General features: G+C 52.7%; 1 protein-coding gene across 9 annotated transcripts in view; it reads left to right on the forward strand.

Annotated features, from left to right (window-relative positions):
* The window catches only part of TANK (TRAF family member associated NFKB activator), an 89,978-nt gene that overhangs the window by 33,316 nt on the left and 35,459 nt on the right, over positions 1–21,203 (forward strand). For 8 of the 9 annotated variants that reach the window (XM_040971632.1, XM_040971630.1, XM_040971631.1 and 5 more), the window contains one exon: positions 13,067–13,214. The exons of the other annotated variant lie outside the window; for it this stretch is intronic. In XM_040971632.1, coding sequence (XP_040827566.1) covers positions 13,116–13,214 — 99 coding nt within the window. In that variant the 5' untranslated portion in view covers positions 13,067–13,115. The remainder of the gene's footprint in view (positions 1–13,066; positions 13,215–21,203) is intronic. 9 annotated transcript variants of the gene reach the window in all.

Below are 21,203 nucleotides of genomic sequence, written 5' to 3' on the forward strand. Positions count from 1 at the left end.
CGGCCGCCATGGGCACATGGTGAGCCGTCCTCCCCGGGCCTGCTGGGTTCCAGAGGCTGCTTCCTTTGGGGTGAGTAGACCGAGGGGGGAGGCCTCTGGGACCCGGCAGGTCCGGCACCCAGCCACCGCCCTCATTGGGCGGTGAAGGGGATTTGGGAGGGGCGCGACCTTGGGCCTGGGAATTTTAAACCTCCAGCAGCCTCCCGGCGGCTGGCGGGTCTCAGGACGGGGCGTCTCATGCCTGGATTCCGGACGGCCGCCATGGGCACATGGTGAGCCGTCCTCCCCGGGCCTGCTGGGTTCCAGAGGCTGCTTCCTTTGGGGTGAGTAGACCGAGGGGGGAGGCCTCTGGGACCCGGCAGGTCCGGCACCCAGCCACCGCCCTCATTGGGCGGTGAAGGGGATTTGGGAGGGGCGCGACCTTGGGCCTGGGAATTTTAAACCTCCAGCAGCCTCCCGGCGGCTGGCGGGTCTCAGGACGGGGCGTCTCATGCCTGGATTCCGGACGGCCGCCATGGGCACATGGTGAGCCGTCCTCCCCGGGCCTGCTGGGTTCCAGAGGCTGCTTCCTTTGGGGTGAGTAGACCGAGGGGGGAGGCCTCTGGGACCCGGCAGGTCCGGCACCCAGCCACCGCCCTCATTGGGCGGTGAAGGGGATTTGGGAGGGGCGCGACCTTGGGCCTGGGAATTTTAAACCTCCAGCAGCCTCCCGGCGGCTGGCGGGTCTCAGGACGGGGCGTCTCATGCCTGGATTCCGGACGGCCGCCATGGGCACATGGTGAGCCGTCCTCCCCGGGCCTGCTGGGTTCCAGAGGCTGCTTCCTTTGGGGTGAGTAGACCGAGGGGGGAGGCCTCTGGGACCCGGCAGGTCCGGCACCCAGCCACCGCCCTCATTGGGCGGTGAAGGGGATTTGGGAGGGGCGCGACCTTGGGCCTGGGAATTTTAAACCTCCAGCAGCCTCCCGGCGGCTGGCGGGTCTCAGGACGGGGCGTCTCATGCCTGGATTCCGGACGGCCGCCATGGGCACATGGTGAGCCGTCCTCCCCGGGCCTGCTGGGTTCCAGAGGCTGCTTCCTTTGGGGTGAGTAGACCGAGGGGGGAGGCCTCTGGGACCCGGCAGGTCCGGCACCCAGCCACCGCCCTCATTGGGCGGTGAAGGGGATTTGGGAGGGGCGCGACCTTGGGCCTGGGAATTTTAAACCTCCAGCAGCCTCCCGGCGGCTGGCGGGTCTCAGGACGGGGCGTCTCATGCCTGGATTCCGGACGGCCGCCATGGGCACATGGTGAGCCGTCCTCCCCGGGCCTGCTGGGTTCCAGAGGCTGCTTCCTTTGGGGTGAGTAGACCGAGGGGGGAGGCCTCTGGGACCCGGCAGGTCCGGCACCCAGCCACCGCCCTCATTGGGCGGTGAAGGGGATTTGGGAGGGGCGCGACCTTGGGCCTGGGAATTTTAAACCTCCAGCAGCCTCCCGGCGGCTGGCGGGTCTCAGGACGGGGCGTCTCATGCCTGGATTCCGGACGGCCGCCATGGGCACATGGTGAGCCGTCCTCCCCGGGCCTGCTGGGTTCCAGAGGCTGCTTCCTTTGGGGTGAGTAGACCGAGGGGGGAGGCCTCTGGGACCCGGCAGGTCCGGCACCCAGCCACCGCCCTCATTGGGCGGTGAAGGGGATTTGGGAGGGGCGCGACCTTGGGCCTGGGAATTTTAAACCTCCAGCAGCCTCCCGGCGGCTGGCGGGTCTCAGGACGGGGCGTCTCATGCCTGGATTCCGGACGGCCGCCATGGGCACATGGTGAGCCGTCCTCCCCGGGCCTGCTGGGTTCCAGAGGCTGCTTCCTTTGGGGTGAGTAGACCGAGGGGGGAGGCCTCTGGGACCCGGCAGGTCCGGCACCCAGCCACCGCCCTCATTGGGCGGTGAAGGGGATTTGGGAGGGGCGCGACCTTGGGCCTGGGAATTTTAAACCTCCAGCAGCCTCCCGGCGGCTGGCGGGTCTCAGGACGGGGCGTCTCATGCCTGGATTCCGGACGGCCGCCATGGGCACATGGTGAGCCGTCCTCCCCGGGCCTGCTGGGTTCCAGAGGCTGCTTCCTTTGGGGTGAGTAGACCGAGGGGGGAGGCCTCTGGGACCCGGCAGGTCCGGCACCCAGCCACCGCCCTCATTGGGCGGTGAAGGGGATTTGGGAGGGGCGCGACCTTGGGCCTGGGAATTTTAAACCTCCAGCAGCCTCCCGGCGGCTGGCGGGTCTCAGGACGGGGCGTCTCATGCCTGGATTCCGGACGGCCGCCATGGGCACATGGTGAGCCGTCCTCCCCGGGCCTGCTGGGTTCCAGAGGCTGCTTCCTTTGGGGTGAGTAGACCGAGGGGGGAGGCCTCTGGGACCCGGCAGGTCCGGCACCCAGCCACCGCCCTCATTGGGCGGTGAAGGGGATTTGGGAGGGGCGCGACCTTGGGCCTGGGAATTTTAAACCTCCAGCAGCCTCCCGGCGGCTGGCGGGTCTCAGGACGGGGCGTCTCATGCCTGGATTCCGGACGGCCGCCATGGGCACATGGTGAGCCGTCCTCCCCGGGCCTGCTGGGTTCCAGAGGCTGCTTCCTTTGGGGTGAGTAGACCGAGGGGGGAGGCCTCTGGGACCCGGCAGGTCCGGCACCCAGCCACCGCCCTCATTGGGCGGTGAAGGGGATTTGGGAGGGGCGCGACCTTGGGCCTGGGAATTTTAAACCTCCAGCAGCCTCCCGGCGGCTGGCGGGTCTCAGGACGGGGCGTCTCATGCCTGGATTCCGGACGGCCGCCATGGGCACATGGTGAGCCGTCCTCCCCGGGCCTGCTGGGTTCCAGAGGCTGCTTCCTTTGGGGTGAGTAGACCGAGGGGGGAGGCCTCTGGGACCCGGCAGGTCCGGCACCCAGCCACCGCCCTCATTGGGCGGTGAAGGGGATTTGGGAGGGGCGCGACCTTGGGCCTGGGAATTTTAAACCTCCAGCAGCCTCCCGGCGGCTGGCGGGTCTCAGGACGGGGCGTCTCATGCCTGGATTCCGGACGGCCGCCATGGGCACATGGTGAGCCGTCCTCCCCGGGCCTGCTGGGTTCCAGAGGCTGCTTCCTTTGGGGTGAGTAGACCGAGGGGGGAGGCCTCTGGGACCCGGCAGGTCCGGCACCCAGCCACCGCCCTCATTGGGCGGTGAAGGGGATTTGGGAGGGGCGCGACCTTGGGCCTGGGAATTTTAAACCTCCAGCAGCCTCCCGGCGGCTGGCGGGTCTCAGGACGGGGCGTCTCATGCCTGGATTCCGGACGGCCGCCATGGGCACATGGTGAGCCGTCCTCCCCGGGCCTGCTGGGTTCCAGAGGCTGCTTCCTTTGGGGTGAGTAGACCGAGGGGGGAGGCCTCTGGGACCCGGCAGGTCCGGCACCCAGCCACCGCCCTCATTGGGCGGTGAAGGGGATTTGGGAGGGGCGCGACCTTGGGCCTGGGAATTTTAAACCTCCAGCAGCCTCCCGGCGGCTGGCGGGTCTCAGGACGGGGCGTCTCATGCCTGGATTCCGGACGGCCGCCATGGGCACATGGTGAGCCGTCCTCCCCGGGCCTGCTGGGTTCCAGAGGCTGCTTCCTTTGGGGTGAGTAGACCGAGGGGGGAGGCCTCTGGGACCCGGCAGGTCCGGCACCCAGCCACCGCCCTCATTGGGCGGTGAAGGGGATTTGGGAGGGGCGCGACCTTGGGCCTGGGAATTTTAAACCTCCAGCAGCCTCCCGGCGGCTGGCGGGTCTCAGGACGGGGCGTCTCATGCCTGGATTCCGGACGGCCGCCATGGGCACATGGTGAGCCGTCCTCCCCGGGCCTGCTGGGTTCCAGAGGCTGCTTCCTTTGGGGTGAGTAGACCGAGGGGGGAGGCCTCTGGGACCCGGCAGGTCCGGCACCCAGCCACCGCCCTCATTGGGCGGTGAAGGGGATTTGGGAGGGGCGCGACCTTGGGCCTGGGAATTTTAAACCTCCAGCAGCCTCCCGGCGGCTGGCGGGTCTCAGGACGGGGCGTCTCATGCCTGGATTCCGGACGGCCGCCATGGGCACATGGTGAGCCGTCCTCCCCGGGCCTGCTGGGTTCCAGAGGCTGCTTCCTTTGGGGTGAGTAGACCGAGGGGGGAGGCCTCTGGGACCCGGCAGGTCCGGCACCCAGCCACCGCCCTCATTGGGCGGTGAAGGGGATTTGGGAGGGGCGCGACCTTGGGCCTGGGAATTTTAAACCTCCAGCAGCCTCCCGGCGGCTGGCGGGTCTCAGGACGGGGCGTCTCATGCCTGGATTCCGGACGGCCGCCATGGGCACATGGTGAGCCGTCCTCCCCGGGCCTGCTGGGTTCCAGAGGCTGCTTCCTTTGGGGTGAGTAGACCGAGGGGGGAGGCCTCTGGGACCCGGCAGGTCCGGCACCCAGCCACCGCCCTCATTGGGCGGTGAAGGGGATTTGGGAGGGGCGCGACCTTGGGCCTGGGAATTTTAAACCTCCAGCAGCCTCCCGGCGGCTGGCGGGTCTCAGGACGGGGCGTCTCATGCCTGGATTCCGGACGGCCGCCATGGGCACATGGTGAGCCGTCCTCCCCGGGCCTGCTGGGTTCCAGAGGCTGCTTCCTTTGGGGTGAGTAGACCGAGGGGGGAGGCCTCTGGGACCCGGCAGGTCCGGCACCCAGCCACCGCCCTCATTGGGCGGTGAAGGGGATTTGGGAGGGGCGCGACCTTGGGCCTGGGAATTTTAAACCTCCAGCAGCCTCCCGGCGGCTGGCGGGTCTCAGGACGGGGCGTCTCATGCCTGGATTCCGGACGGCCGCCATGGGCACATGGTGAGCCGTCCTCCCCGGGCCTGCTGGGTTCCAGAGGCTGCTTCCTTTGGGGTGAGTAGACCGAGGGGGGAGGCCTCTGGGACCCGGCAGGTCCGGCACCCAGCCACCGCCCTCATTGGGCGGTGAAGGGGATTTGGGAGGGGCGCGACCTTGGGCCTGGGAATTTTAAACCTCCAGCAGCCTCCCGGCGGCTGGCGGGTCTCAGGACGGGGCGTCTCATGCCTGGATTCCGGACGGCCGCCATGGGCACATGGTGAGCCGTCCTCCCCGGGCCTGCTGGGTTCCAGAGGCTGCTTCCTTTGGGGTGAGTAGACCGAGGGGGGAGGCCTCTGGGACCCGGCAGGTCCGGCACCCAGCCACCGCCCTCATTGGGCGGTGAAGGGGATTTGGGAGGGGCGCGACCTTGGGCCTGGGAATTTTAAACCTCCAGCAGCCTCCCGGCGGCTGGCGGGTCTCAGGACGGGGCGTCTCATGCCTGGATTCCGGACGGCCGCCATGGGCACATGGTGAGCCGTCCTCCCCGGGCCTGCTGGGTTCCAGAGGCTGCTTCCTTTGGGGTGAGTAGACCGAGGGGGGAGGCCTCTGGGACCCGGCAGGTCCGGCACCCAGCCACCGCCCTCATTGGGCGGTGAAGGGGATTTGGGAGGGGCGCGACCTTGGGCCTGGGAATTTTAAACCTCCAGCAGCCTCCCGGCGGCTGGCGGGTCTCAGGACGGGGCGTCTCATGCCTGGATTCCGGACGGCCGCCATGGGCACATGGTGAGCCGTCCTCCCCGGGCCTGCTGGGTTCCAGAGGCTGCTTCCTTTGGGGTGAGTAGACCGAGGGGGGAGGCCTCTGGGACCCGGCAGGTCCGGCACCCAGCCACCGCCCTCATTGGGCGGTGAAGGGGATTTGGGAGGGGCGCGACCTTGGGCCTGGGAATTTTAAACCTCCAGCAGCCTCCCGGCGGCTGGCGGGTCTCAGGACGGGGCGTCTCATGCCTGGATTCCGGACGGCCGCCATGGGCACATGGTGAGCCGTCCTCCCCGGGCCTGCTGGGTTCCAGAGGCTGCTTCCTTTGGGGTGAGTAGACCGAGGGGGGAGGCCTCTGGGACCCGGCAGGTCCGGCACCCAGCCACCGCCCTCATTGGGCGGTGAAGGGGATTTGGGAGGGGCGCGACCTTGGGCCTGGGAATTTTAAACCTCCAGCAGCCTCCCGGCGGCTGGCGGGTCTCAGGACGGGGCGTCTCATGCCTGGATTCCGGACGGCCGCCATGGGCACATGGTGAGCCGTCCTCCCCGGGCCTGCTGGGTTCCAGAGGCTGCTTCCTTTGGGGTGAGTAGACCGAGGGGGGAGGCCTCTGGGACCCGGCAGGTCCGGCACCCAGCCACCGCCCTCATTGGGCGGTGAAGGGGATTTGGGAGGGGCGCGACCTTGGGCCTGGGAATTTTAAACCTCCAGCAGCCTCCCGGCGGCTGGCGGGTCTCAGGACGGGGCGTCTCATGCCTGGATTCCGGACGGCCGCCATGGGCACATGGTGAGCCGTCCTCCCCGGGCCTGCTGGGTTCCAGAGGCTGCTTCCTTTGGGGTGAGTAGACCGAGGGGGGAGGCCTCTGGGACCCGGCAGGTCCGGCACCCAGCCACCGCCCTCATTGGGCGGTGAAGGGGATTTGGGAGGGGCGCGACCTTGGGCCTGGGAATTTTAAACCTCCAGCAGCCTCCCGGCGGCTGGCGGGTCTCAGGACGGGGCGTCTCATGCCTGGATTCCGGACGGCCGCCATGGGCACATGGTGAGCCGTCCTCCCCGGGCCTGCTGGGTTCCAGAGGCTGCTTCCTTTGGGGTGAGTAGACCGAGGGGGGAGGCCTCTGGGACCCGGCAGGTCCGGCACCCAGCCACCGCCCTCATTGGGCGGTGAAGGGGATTTGGGAGGGGCGCGACCTTGGGCCTGGGAATTTTAAACCTCCAGCAGCCTCCCGGCGGCTGGCGGGTCTCAGGACGGGGCGTCTCATGCCTGGATTCCGGACGGCCGCCATGGGCACATGGTGAGCCGTCCTCCCCGGGCCTGCTGGGTTCCAGAGGCTGCTTCCTTTGGGGTGAGTAGACCGAGGGGGGAGGCCTCTGGGACCCGGCAGGTCCGGCACCCAGCCACCGCCCTCATTGGGCGGTGAAGGGGATTTGGGAGGGGCGCGACCTTGGGCCTGGGAATTTTAAACCTCCAGCAGCCTCCCGGCGGCTGGCGGGTCTCAGGACGGGGCGTCTCATGCCTGGATTCCGGACGGCCGCCATGGGCACATGGTGAGCCGTCCTCCCCGGGCCTGCTGGGTTCCAGAGGCTGCTTCCTTTGGGGTGAGTAGACCGAGGGGGGAGGCCTCTGGGACCCGGCAGGTCCGGCACCCAGCCACCGCCCTCATTGGGCGGTGAAGGGGATTTGGGAGGGGCGCGACCTTGGGCCTGGGAATTTTAAACCTCCAGCAGCCTCCCGGCGGCTGGCGGGTCTCAGGACGGGGCGTCTCATGCCTGGATTCCGGACGGCCGCCATGGGCACATGGTGAGCCGTCCTCCCCGGGCCTGCTGGGTTCCAGAGGCTGCTTCCTTTGGGGTGAGTAGACCGAGGGGGGAGGCCTCTGGGACCCGGCAGGTCCGGCACCCAGCCACCGCCCTCATTGGGCGGTGAAGGGGATTTGGGAGGGGCGCGACCTTGGGCCTGGGAATTTTAAACCTCCAGCAGCCTCCCGGCGGCTGGCGGGTCTCAGGACGGGGCGTCTCATGCCTGGATTCCGGACGGCCGCCATGGGCACATGGTGAGCCGTCCTCCCCGGGCCTGCTGGGTTCCAGAGGCTGCTTCCTTTGGGGTGAGTAGACCGAGGGGGGAGGCCTCTGGGACCCGGCAGGTCCGGCACCCAGCCACCGCCCTCATTGGGCGGTGAAGGGGATTTGGGAGGGGCGCGACCTTGGGCCTGGGAATTTTAAACCTCCAGCAGCCTCCCGGCGGCTGGCGGGTCTCAGGACGGGGCGTCTCATGCCTGGATTCCGGACGGCCGCCATGGGCACATGGTGAGCCGTCCTCCCCGGGCCTGCTGGGTTCCAGAGGCTGCTTCCTTTGGGGTGAGTAGACCGAGGGGGGAGGCCTCTGGGACCCGGCAGGTCCGGCACCCAGCCACCGCCCTCATTGGGCGGTGAAGGGGATTTGGGAGGGGCGCGACCTTGGGCCTGGGAATTTTAAACCTCCAGCAGCCTCCCGGCGGCTGGCGGGTCTCAGGACGGGGCGTCTCATGCCTGGATTCCGGACGGCCGCCATGGGCACATGGTGAGCCGTCCTCCCCGGGCCTGCTGGGTTCCAGAGGCTGCTTCCTTTGGGGTGAGTAGACCGAGGGGGGAGGCCTCTGGGACCCGGCAGGTCCGGCACCCAGCCACCGCCCTCATTGGGCGGTGAAGGGGATTTGGGAGGGGCGCGACCTTGGGCCTGGGAATTTTAAACCTCCAGCAGCCTCCCGGCGGCTGGCGGGTCTCAGGACGGGGCGTCTCATGCCTGGATTCCGGACGGCCGCCATGGGCACATGGTGAGCCGTCCTCCCCGGGCCTGCTGGGTTCCAGAGGCTGCTTCCTTTGGGGTGAGTAGACCGAGGGGGGAGGCCTCTGGGACCCGGCAGGTCCGGCACCCAGCCACCGCCCTCATTGGGCGGTGAAGGGGATTTGGGAGGGGCGCGACCTTGGGCCTGGGAATTTTAAACCTCCAGCAGCCTCCCGGCGGCTGGCGGGTCTCAGGACGGGGCGTCTCATGCCTGGATTCCGGACGGCCGCCATGGGCACATGGTGAGCCGTCCTCCCCGGGCCTGCTGGGTTCCAGAGGCTGCTTCCTTTGGGGTGAGTAGACCGAGGGGGGAGGCCTCTGGGACCCGGCAGGTCCGGCACCCAGCCACCGCCCTCATTGGGCGGTGAAGGGGATTTGGGAGGGGCGCGACCTTGGGCCTGGGAATTTTAAACCTCCAGCAGCCTCCCGGCGGCTGGCGGGTCTCAGGACGGGGCGTCTCATGCCTGGATTCCGGACGGCCGCCATGGGCACATGGTGAGCCGTCCTCCCCGGGCCTGCTGGGTTCCAGAGGCTGCTTCCTTTGGGGTGAGTAGACCGAGGGGGGAGGCCTCTGGGACCCGGCAGGTCCGGCACCCAGCCACCGCCCTCATTGGGCGGTGAAGGGGATTTGGGAGGGGCGCGACCTTGGGCCTGGGAATTTTAAACCTCCAGCAGCCTCCCGGCGGCTGGCGGGTCTCAGGACGGGGCGTCTCATGCCTGGATTCCGGACGGCCGCCATGGGCACATGGTGAGCCGTCCTCCCCGGGCCTGCTGGGTTCCAGAGGCTGCTTCCTTTGGGGTGAGTAGACCGAGGGGGGAGGCCTCTGGGACCCGGCAGGTCCGGCACCCAGCCACCGCCCTCATTGGGCGGTGAAGGGGATTTGGGAGGGGCGCGACCTTGGGCCTGGGAATTTTAAACCTCCAGCAGCCTCCCGGCGGCTGGCGGGTCTCAGGACGGGGCGTCTCATGCCTGGATTCCGGACGGCCGCCATGGGCACATGGTGAGCCGTCCTCCCCGGGCCTGCTGGGTTCCAGAGGCTGCTTCCTTTGGGGTGAGTAGACCGAGGGGGGAGGCCTCTGGGACCCGGCAGGTCCGGCACCCAGCCACCGCCCTCATTGGGCGGTGAAGGGGATTTGGGAGGGGCGCGACCTTGGGCCTGGGAATTTTAAACCTCCAGCAGCCTCCCGGCGGCTGGCGGGTCTCAGGACGGGGCGTCTCATGCCTGGATTCCGGACGGCCGCCATGGGCACATGGTGAGCCGTCCTCCCCGGGCCTGCTGGGTTCCAGAGGCTGCTTCCTTTGGGGTGAGTAGACCGAGGGGGGAGGCCTCTGGGACCCGGCAGGTCCGGCACCCAGCCACCGCCCTCATTGGGCGGTGAAGGGGATTTGGGAGGGGCGCGACCTTGGGCCTGGGAATTTTAAACCTCCAGCAGCCTCCCGGCGGCTGGCGGGTCTCAGGACGGGGCGTCTCATGCCTGGATTCCGGACGGCCGCCATGGGCACATGGTGAGCCGTCCTCCCGGGCGGCCAGTGCGCCATTGGTGCCAGGCTCCGCCTGCTGGCCGCCCGGCTGGGGAGCTCTGGGGATTTGGTTCTTTGATTCGCTGCTTAATTAGCTCCAGGTTGAACCCATTGTGATTCTCGGACCTCAAACAGGCAGTAACTCTTTCCTTGTAAAAGTTGTAATCACTAATAATGCTGGGCACCAAATACCAGTCCATGCAGAAGCCTGGGCTTGGGGCTTGTCCTGCAAAAGTATCTCCAACGGCTGGCTAATGTGTCAACTGGTAGGGAACAGAGCAGATCTGGTACGAATGAGCAAACCTTAGCCCACAAGTAAAACTAGAAACCAGGAGGGAGCAAAGGTCATGCCAAGCTAGGCTCTTGTACCTACTGGTCTGCAGGAGCCAGGGACACGAAGCCACAGTGTCTAAGGCAGAGGTCGGGACAGGTGAGGAGCTGTGCCAAGCTGAGTCAGAGCAACCACTGGCATGCGAGTGATCTATGGCTGGGAACAGACTCGGTTGGGGAGCAAAGGGGACAACCCTAGCTGGGCTGAGGTTCCCACAAAGAGGTGCATGGCCTGGAAGGGGGGCTGCGTTCTGATCTGGATACAGTTGTAGTCTCCCTTGGCACAAGTGTGGACTGGGATTGGATGCACCGAACCGGGCTGGACCCCGACTCCCCCTGGTGTTCTGGAGGACCAGGGCAGATGTGTGATAGACTAGGCAAGGTCTCAAACCCCTACTGAGCCATGTGTGAGCCATACGTAGGTATGGACAAACGATGGCTGGGCCGAAACATCCAACAGCAAGAACCAGATTGGGTGGAAGGCCAGTCAGGAAAAGCCACAGTTCCTGCTATGACAGGAGGTGGACTGAGTAGGGTTGGCTCATGGACCCACTGGTAAGCGTGTAACCTGGCATTGGGAGAGGTTCTGATGGAGGAGCCTGGGCAACTCCTCTGGCAGGACACAGACCCGGCAGGTCAGCGCAAGAAACATGATAGGAAACAGCCCAGAAAAGGCCATGGAAAGCTACCCACTGGCATACACTTGGCAGACGTGGGGGCAAGACCAGGCTGAATCTGTCCACGTCATCCACTGGCAAATCCAGGCACCAGCGTGGGTTGACCCAGGTTCGGTCGCAACAAAGACTAGTGCACAATATGGAATGCCGAGGTGAGGTTGCCTGTACCAGAGGGGACCGCAGCGCCCAACCAGCCTGAGAACAAGAAAGGAAGTAGGCAGAGCCAGCAGGGGAACAAGGGAGGGTTCCTTTGCAGGATAGCTACTTCCGCAGGAGAGCATGGGCTGGGATGGGGGCAGACCAGACTAGGCAGAGCTACCACATCTGCGTGCCTCATGTGGACTAGATCAGGGAAAAGCCGAGCTGGGCTGATTATTCCTACTGGTGCAAACAGAATTAAAGTGGGCGGGGTTTAGTTGGGCAGCAGTAACTGGAATCTGGGAGTGGGAGAGGCCTGGGAGGGAAATAGTGGGCTCATCCCTCTTGGGTTACCACTTCCACGGGAGGACATAAAACTAAACAGTGGCTGGGGTGGAATGGGGTGTGGGACAGACTGGATTACTGCTACACTTACTGGCAAACCAGGGTAGGGGCGGTCCTGGTGGGGGTTATTGTGGGTCGCTCCAACTAGGCTGCAGCTCCCACTGGTTTAGGTGAGGACCAAATATGTGTGGGGCAGAACCAGGCTGGACCGCAACACCCATTGGTTCCAGTGGAAGTCGGGAGTGAAAACAGAACCAACCCAGCAATTACAACCACCAGCTGATTGGAGCGATGGACGGTGCCTGGCCCTGTACTTGTTAGCACATACAAGAAGTTTCTTTGGAGATCTTCCTAATCTAAATGCTGGACTCAGAACCCTAACGAAGAAAAGAGAGAAGACAGAACAGGTCAACCAACCATCTCAGCTATGATGGACTATGTCAATCAGTGGATTTTTCAAAGACCTCATAGTGCTTGGAGTGGCAAGATTGACAGCGATTCATAACTGTTGCAATATCAAAACCACTCGAGGAAGAACCTCAGAGCATGCCCTACACCCGGGACTTGGGGAGGGTGGGAAATTGGGTGGGCCTTCTCCCTTAATACCCCCCTTTTTAACATGAAGGTAACAATATGGAAAACATACTAGTATTATCCACTTTCCTGTAGCCCTTGAACCTTCTTACTCTAACTAAGTATGTGAAGAATGTCAAAATTAATTTTATTAATAAAAAAAAAAAAGAAGTCAAAAAAAAAAAAAAAAAAAAACAATTTAGATTTCTCCAAGAGTGAATTATTTAGTACCCTATTAGTCAGCAGGTAAATTTTGTCTATTCTGTGGCTTTTAGAAGATTAAGAGAAAGGTCCTTAAAAGACATAGGTAGGTACTCTGGTTTCTCTTCAGATCATATAAATCTTTTGTCTTAAAAGAGATAGAAAGGTTCTGTGTTAGCGTTTATACAGTTAGACAGGAAGATTCAGTTATTAGGTCTCTGCTTAGAGACAAAAAATGTAGTTAGAGATATATAAACTGAGCTGGTAAAATCTAATTACCTCCACTTTGCAAATTACCTGTAGTTTGAATACAGCAAGGAAGCTGGAAAACTACTAAGTGGTAGGGATAGGACTAAAAGGATGTGATATTTTTTTAATGTACAGTCCAACAGTAGCTCTCCCTAGATTTTGTGCTAAAATAAGAGCATTTTCACACATTTTAATTGCTCTCCAATAAGTGTGAACTCCAACCACAAACATTTATTATCTATTTAATTTTGCTCTAATTTCAGTGTGGCAAGAATTCACAGTATAAGTGGGAGTAACTATCCTTTTAGCAAAAAGAATTCCTTTCTCATATTGCTAATCTTGTAATATATCTCTATAATAAAATATTAATAAAGTAACCTTTTCTATTTCTCCATTTTTAGACTATGTTTATTGATTACTGCATTCACAATAGCTCTTTATGATATGTAATGCTAGTAAAGATATTTAAGACTTAAAGAAGTTTCATAATATTTCAGCTCAGGATTTTAGATGAGAGACCTTTATGCCTTTATAAACATTCAAAGTTTTTGATACTATATCATTTGCAGAAAATCTTAAAGGATCATGTTTAAGGTGCATTTTTTAAATGAGATGAACATAATTTAACTAAATTATTGTGATTATTTTCTAGACCTGTCATTTGCTCCATCCTTTATAGTGATGCTACGGGACACAGAGGAATGGATAAAAACATTGGTGAGCAACTCAATAAGGCATATGAAGCCTTCCGACAGGCATGCATGGATAGAGATAATGCAGTGAGAGAACTACAGCAAAAGGTGTGTGGTTCTGATTTTGAACATCTTTCTGTGCAATTTGAGGGCCTTTTGTAACTGAACAATGTTACATTAGTAGAGACTGCCTTTAAGAACTATAATTACTGAAATACATGGATGGAATTTGATCTTTTTCTTTTGAAAAAACATTTTGACCTTTGATAGAACAGATTTGATGATTTCGTGTTAAAGTGATTGTTTTAGGCAAATTAAAGAATATTGCTGTCTAAATTTTTAATATCAGTTATTACTTTGTATCTAAATGGGAATCAATGTTAAAAACAGTGTGATGACAAATTGAAAGCTAAAAGTATTGTTGTCTCAGCTACTTTGTATTTGTTTTAATGTGATATTTGGCTGGCAAAAAGTCTGAAAATATTGATATAGTTTTAAACTAAATTTTTATTTATAAAAACTCCAGTCTTTATGTTAGACTATTACAGTGAAATCCGACTTAATAAAAGTTTCAGCTTTTAAAAACTTTACATCTGAAGTTTCTATTTTGTACTTTCAATTTCAAATGAAAGTAGATTGGAAGAAAGATATATTCTATTCAGTCACAAATCAGCACAGTAATTTCTATGCATATATCTGTGATTCATCAGTAATAGAGTTTTCTTTGCTCTGCAGCAACATGAGAAACATACAATGAATAAACTTGTTGTGGTGGTAGATTTGTTCCATTTAAAATTTTTCCCTTAATCTTGTATTATGTTCCATATTTCTAAATATTGGGAATAAAGACGTAATTGTATCAGCATATACTTTTATGAAATATGATGATAGTTACTGGATTTCTTGTGTGATATCATTACTTGCTATTGTTTCAGAAGTCCTTAGTTCAATTTACATGTTCTTTAAATTCTCTAGTACCCATAGGATTCATTATACAGTCATACTCATAGCTAAGATATATTTCAACAAAGAGCAAAAATGCATAACCATGTTTTTAATATTAAATAGTATCAGAAAGAGTCTAAAGGAATCTGTTAAGACTAGCTATTCATTTTCCTTCCAATTTCAAAAATTATCACATTTATGCTGTGTGGAGGAAACCATGTTTGACATTCAAAATTCAGAGGGTTTTGTTTTTCACAGTAGGCTGCACAGAGGCATTCTCTGTTTTGGAAAGGTAAGAAACAGAATTGGGGAAGAATGCTGAGATAATCTTTTGTTAAAACAGAAATAGAAGTTTCCTTTAACTCTTTTTTTTTTTTAAGGTTAAATTTTATTTTTATTGCAAAGTCAGATACACAGAGAGGAGGAGAGACAGAGAGAAAGATCTTCTGTCTAATGATTCACTCCCCAACACTCCCCAAGCAGGGACAATGGCCAGAGCAGAGATGATCCGAAGCCAAGAGCCAGGAAATTCCTCCAGGTCTACCACACAGGTACAGGATCCCAAAACTTTGGGCTGTCCTCGACTGCTTTCCCAGACCACAAGTAGGGAGCTGGGTGGGAAGTAGGGCCGTTGGGATTAGAACCAGGGCCCATATGGGATCCGGTCACGTTCAAGGCGAGTACTTTAGCTGCTAGGTCACCACGCCAGGTCTTTCCCTTAACTCTTGCTCTTTTACTGATCAATGGTAAACAACCACATCCTGCTGATTTACCCCTTTGTCTGCCATGGAAGAAGCCTTTACTCACATCCTGACATGTTCAAGGTGAGGACTTTAGCCACTAAGCTACTGCGCTAGGCCCAAATAAATAAATATTTATTGAATATGAATTAAGAAGTTTACTTTGAGCAGAGAACCTTTCTCCTATAGAACTGGAGGGAAAGAAGAAGGAAAAAAAATAACTACAAAAGAAAATAAGCTTATAAGGGCCGGTGATGTGGCGCAACAGGCTAATCCTCCACCTTCAAATGGTGGCATCCCGTATGGCCGCCAGTTTGTGTCCCAGTTGCTTCACTTTCCATCTAGCCTCTGCCAATGGCCTGGGAAGACAGCAGAGGATAGCACAAGTCCTTGATTCTATATACCCATATGGAAAACTCAAAGGAGCTCATGGCTTCTGATTCCTGGCTTCTGGTTACACATCAGCTCAGTGGCAGCCATTTGATGAGTGAACAGGTGAATGGAAGCTCCTCCACTCTTTCTCCTTCTCTCTCTGTAAATCCACTTTGAATTTGAAAAAAATTGAAGTAGCAATTGTCTGCATAAATGCAGGGATCAGAGGAAAGGTGTAGGTTACATCAGGAAAGACGAGTCATCAGAACATGGCTGTATTTTGCCTGGAGGTGATTATGTATGAAGAAAGTACATAGCAAAATGAGGGCTTCGGGAGAGCAAAGATGGGCTTAACGTTTATGACATAGCAGTGATCTGTGCACCTGAGCTTCATGGTCACATAAGCCAAGATCCAAGTCCTAGCTCTGCCACCTGCTAGGAAATGTGACCAGCTGATTTTACACCTCTTTGCCCTCAGTTTTCTATCTGTAAATTGTGTGAAATAGTCTCAGAAGATGGGCTTAAGAATTAAAAGAGATGAAGAAAAATAGATTTTCTAATTTTGATATGGAGTAGAATCACAAGTGGTATTATGTTGCTGAGTTGAAAATTTTGGTTGCAATGCAGTTCTCATCTTGTGAAGTGAGATACATATGCACATATACAGTAATTCTGAAAGTGCACATTACCCAATTGCCAATAGTTAACCCTGAGGAATGCAAAGCAAAGGGAAGAAATGCTCACTTTTATACTTTGTGCATATCTGTGTATATTTGCAAATACATTGTGCTTATGCAGTGGTAGTAGTGGTTGGTTGGCTTTCATTTTCATTTTATCGACAAGCATGAAAGTTTAAAATTTTTTAAACAGCCTTTAATTCATAATGATTTTTAATCCATTGTGTTTCTTTGTAAAGTTTGAACAACTATGAAATAGGGATTTTTTTTATTCCTTGAGAATGTTTTTTGGCCCAGTGGAGATATCATCCTGGTTTTTCAAAAAGGCAACATCTGAATCCTAGGTTATAATGAACTAGAAAAAGAAAATAGAGAACAGGTTCAAAGCAAAGGATAATTGTGTGATAAACATAACAATTCAGTGGTAATCAGAACTTTTTTTGATAGCTATATACATTACCTTATCTTTGTCCATTTATGCTATTATAACAAAATACCTTAGAGCAGGTAATTTATAAAAGAAATTTCTTTCTCACAGTTCTGAAGGCTGAGAAGACCAATATTAAGGTGTCATTTTGTATGCTGATAAATTGTTGGCAGAACTGTTACCTAATAATGGGTAATCAGATTAATTGTCTGATCTGTCAAGTTTCTTATCTCCTATCTAAGTCATGACATCTCGGGGGGATTTATAATCCAGTAGACAAAATGGTTAAAGAAAGCATTGTGCAAGGATCTGTGATCTACTTTTCTAACTTGAAATTGAAGTTGATGCTTAGTTAACCAAATTTTCAAGATGGACTTTTAATCAGATTGTGTCTAAATTAATTAGTTTGTGCCCAAAGTGTTATGTATTGAGATAATTAATATTTAATTATCTTCCTTCATGAACTGTAGAACTCGCTATTGAGAGCTTTTGTGGAAGCCAAGCAAATCCATCCATAAAAATTTCATTCTCTTAATCTTGAAACAGTTTGAAAGATTTTTAAATGAGACTATTTTTTAAATCTATCTATCATTTATTAAATTCCTTAATAAATCATTAGAGGACAGAAGTGGTATTTTTCAGAATATTTTTAGTCCTCAAGGATGAGAAGAAATTACACTTGACGTATTTGGAGTATTATAGATGACTTCAGGACACTGTAACATTTTTTTTCCCCTATATATAGAAAATAGGTGCCTTGGCAAATATGAAAAATGAGAATATTCAATGTCAGCAGAAGTAAAAAAATCAATTTATAGAAATCTATTTTAATATTTATGAAAATCTGAACAGCTGTATGTCCAAAATTACAAGAAATATTGCTGCCTTCGTTTTGAAGTTAAAGAGTTGAAATTTTACCTTACTAAAAGGGAAATTCTGAAGATTAACTTTTTGTTTTATTTATCATGTTTCAGTATGTATGGGCACCATTCTAATAATTGAAAGAAAAGATATGTACTACTGTATGTTATCCCCATGTTTAAAGTTTGGTTTTGAACATAAAGATCAAATACGAAGGGCCTTATGACACAAGTATCCGAGTACCTGTTTACCTCTTCAGATGCTGGTGGACCATTTGTTTTGCTAGTCTTTGGAAATGGAAGGAGTGTCAGATACACAGAAGCCAGAGTCATCTTGGCCAGATGGTGTTTGATACAGATGGATGGTTAGTTGTCATGCAGATCTCCTAGTTGGTAACTTGTTGCTGCCATCTGACTCAAAGAATCATTCACACACACTGGCTGTCAAAAGCATCTTCTCTTCTGTCTGTTTTAGCTGTCATGTCTGTGCTCTGTACAGAAGTGTTGACAAGACATTGCTGTTGTACATTTTCAATGTGGTTGTTAGTGATTTTTCTGTTTTATGGGGTCTCTGATAGTGCTGGAATGCACTTCGTAATTGTATTTTTTTTTTTTTACAAAACAAAATAGTGTGCTTTCAACAATTATCTTTTACAAGGATTTTTTCATGTTATCCAGATCCATTTACTGAATGAGCAGACGCTTTTAATAAAAATAAAGAAAAAAGCTTATTTTGTAATGAATTTGCAAATATAGCGTGTACACTGAGTTCAACTGGTTATTTCTCAGTTTGATTAAATATTGTCTGGGCTTCCTTCTTATAGCCTGTGGCCAACATCTTTCTATTCTTTTCTGAGTATGTATTTTCTATTTTCATATTACTATATTTTTTCTCCTAACCTAATAAATTTCCCCCCCCCCTTTTTTTCAGAAAACATGTTCAAATGTTTGTATCTTGTGAGTCTACTTTCTCTAATTTGATTTAGCTTTATCTCATTTACCTACTTTGTTTCCATTTTTCTCTTTTGTCCTATGGAAGTGTAAGCAGTCATTTTTCTGTCCCTTCAGGTTACTTCTGAAGGCATTTCTATTTCTGCTATTTCTTTAACAACTTAATCAGCTTATTTACCCAGCTAATAATTACTGAGCACCTCCAAATGTGCCAGGCACTCTGTGATCCTCTGGAGCTCTCAGGGGGAAATGGTCTTGGCCTTAAGGAGGTCACAGTCTGGAGGGCAATTGCATACAGACTGCTATAATGTTCAGTTATGCAAAATCATGGATCATAGTTATTCTTGCCCCTGATATGCTTCCAGGGTATCAGTTTTTTAAAATTACTACAGAATTTTCCTTAATTTTATATTAAGTGATTTGAGAAATAATACAAAAGTTCATCTTTAAATAGCCATTGATTTATTCTCAGCTATTATGTAATTTTACATTATTCATTTATTATAATATACTATATATGCAGATGTGTTAACATGCATTTTTAAGCCAGAGAGTAGAAGATGAAAATTAACTGGCAGAGCTGTCTGCATTGGATCCAAAAGAAAATAAATGGCCATTTTGTTTCTTCGTTAAAGTGGATGGGAAAAAAATAAATCCCAAAGTAGGTGAAGGATGAAATGAGGCTTAACTATTTATGCACTTACTCTAGGCTTGGGCTAACTGGCTGTTATTTTTACTGGCTATATAATCTCCAGGCAGTGGAATATATGTACTTACCAATATACTGTGAGAAGAATAGGTAATTAGTAGGGTTGGTGTGGTGTTGTGACAGGCTAAATCCGCCACCTGCAGCACCAGCATCCCATATGGACAATAGTTTGTGTCTATGTTCCACTTCTGATCCAGCTCCCTGCTTATGTCCTGGAAAGCAATGGATAATGGCTCAAGACCTTGGGCCCCTGAACTAATGTTGAAGATCTGGAAGAAGTACTTGGCTTCAGATCAGCTCTGCTCTGGTGGTTGTGGCAATTTGGGGAGTGAGGCAGCAAATGAAAGATCTCTCTGTCTCTTTTTCTCTTTAAATCTGCCTTTCAAATAAAAATAAATAGCAGCCAACAAAATGTCTCAATTGGCTAATCCTCTGCCTTGCAAGACAAGGCATCCCATATGGGCATCAGGTCCTATGCTAGGTGCTCCATTTCCCATCCAGCTCCCTGCTTGTGGCCTGGTAAAGCAGTAGAAGATGGCCCAAAGCCTTGGGACCCTGCACCCATGTGGGAGACCCAAAAGAAACCCCTGGCTCCTGGCTCCTGGCTTCAAATTGGCTCAGCTCTGGCTGTTGCAGCCATTTGGGGAGTGAATCAGTGGGTAGAAAATCTTTGTCTCTCATTCTCCTTGTAAATCTGCCTTCCCAATAAAAAATAAATCTTAAAAAAAAACAGTTAATTAGTGGTTGATGTTTGTGACTAACTTCTTTCAAGAAAGTTCTAACTACTTAGAACTAGATTGACAAGGCTAACATGCTTGCTAATTTTTCGATACTGGTTGCAGTGCAGCCCAAGTATGGATTTATGACTGTGAAGGACTATACTACTATAATGACATGGGAAAAATTAGTGGGGAGGATGGGAATTTGGGTAAGGGGGAAGGGAAATCCAAGAGCCTATGGAACTCTGTCAGAATAATAAAGTAATAAAAAACAAAGTGTTTTACATTGGCCAAAAAATTATGCTTTTTACAAGAATGTGCCAAAAACAAAGGAAGCTACTGCCCCTCCCAAAGCCAAAACAGAAACTTTGAAGGCAAATAAGGTAATGCTGGAGGGAGTCCACAGCCCCAAAGCAAAGCTCCACACTCTACCCAGGTTGCAGCAGCTCAAAACACTGAGCCACTGGTGGCAGCCCAAATAACCTCAGTGGAACGAGCTGGAGAAACAGGCTTGACCACCATGCCATCATCCAGTTCCCCCGATTGGTCAGTCTGCTAAACAATGTAGAAGACAACAACATGCTAGTGTTCAAGCACTAGATCAAACAAGCTGTGAAGAGTCTTGATGACATCGATGTGGCCAAAGTCAACACCCTAATCACACCTCATGGGGAGAAGGCAGCATATGTTCAACTGGCTCCTTATTATCATGCTTTCAATGTCACCAACAAAATTGAAATCATCTAAACTGAGATCAGCTGGCTAATTTTAAATACAGTCTTTTTTTCACCATTAAAGAAAACAAAGAATTTACTCTCAGTGCTTAAATCCTTAGGGTTTTTCATGTGAATTTAAATAGGAATAAGATATCTTGTCTGTAGCACAGACTTATAATCAGTTCTGAAACTCATAATTATTGGAGAAATGGTCCAGACAGGCTCACAAGATTCATTATTCTTTCCATAATTAATAAATTATATTTGGATTCTTCCCTTTTTTCAGTAAGCATGTACTCAACATCTGTGTTTAAGTTACTTTACAGAATTTTGTGGGATATGTCAAGTTATAAATGAGTGATCTCAAGCAGTGTGCAAAACCACACATGACTTGGGTTACTTAACAGCCTTGTTACTTGTTCATTCTGAAGCCTGTTATTCATAAAAACTCACCTTTTATTTGGATACATTTTTAAAGGTGAGTTTTATTTGAAAATCTAGTAATAGCTGGGTTTAAGAAAAAAGTTTAAAAGATTAGTTTTAAGAAATTTAAAGACTTTTAAAGATTTAAAGTCTAAGCTTACTAGTCTGAGAATAATAGCTTCACTAATTGTGAGCTTTTATTAAAAATCAATTTAATATCAGATAACCTGGTTTCTACGGAAGGACAATCTGAGATTATTCTGACTCCTTTCATACTTTAAAGCATTTACAATCTGTCATTTGTTTATTTCTTCCTCTAGTAATAGGAATTAGTAGATAATTCTCAATTGTTTGGTGCTATATTTTTTGTACATGTTCAATTTTATTAAAAATACTTAACATTGTACAGATATTCCAGTACAGTTATGGTACATGAACACTGTACCAGAAGCATTTTTGTGAAACTCATGGTTAAATGGAAATGGTGTTGCAAATTCCCAATTTGTACTTCTCATGTTACTGTATGCATACCAGCAATCCAATTATAGGAACAGTCTT

Source organism: Ochotona curzoniae, unplaced genomic scaffold (genome assembly GCF_017591425.1).
Source record: "Ochotona curzoniae isolate NIBS_2020 unplaced genomic scaffold, NIBS_Ocur_1.0 contig_2210, whole genome shotgun sequence".
NCBI lineage: Eukaryota > Metazoa > Chordata > Mammalia > Lagomorpha > Ochotonidae > Ochotona > Ochotona curzoniae.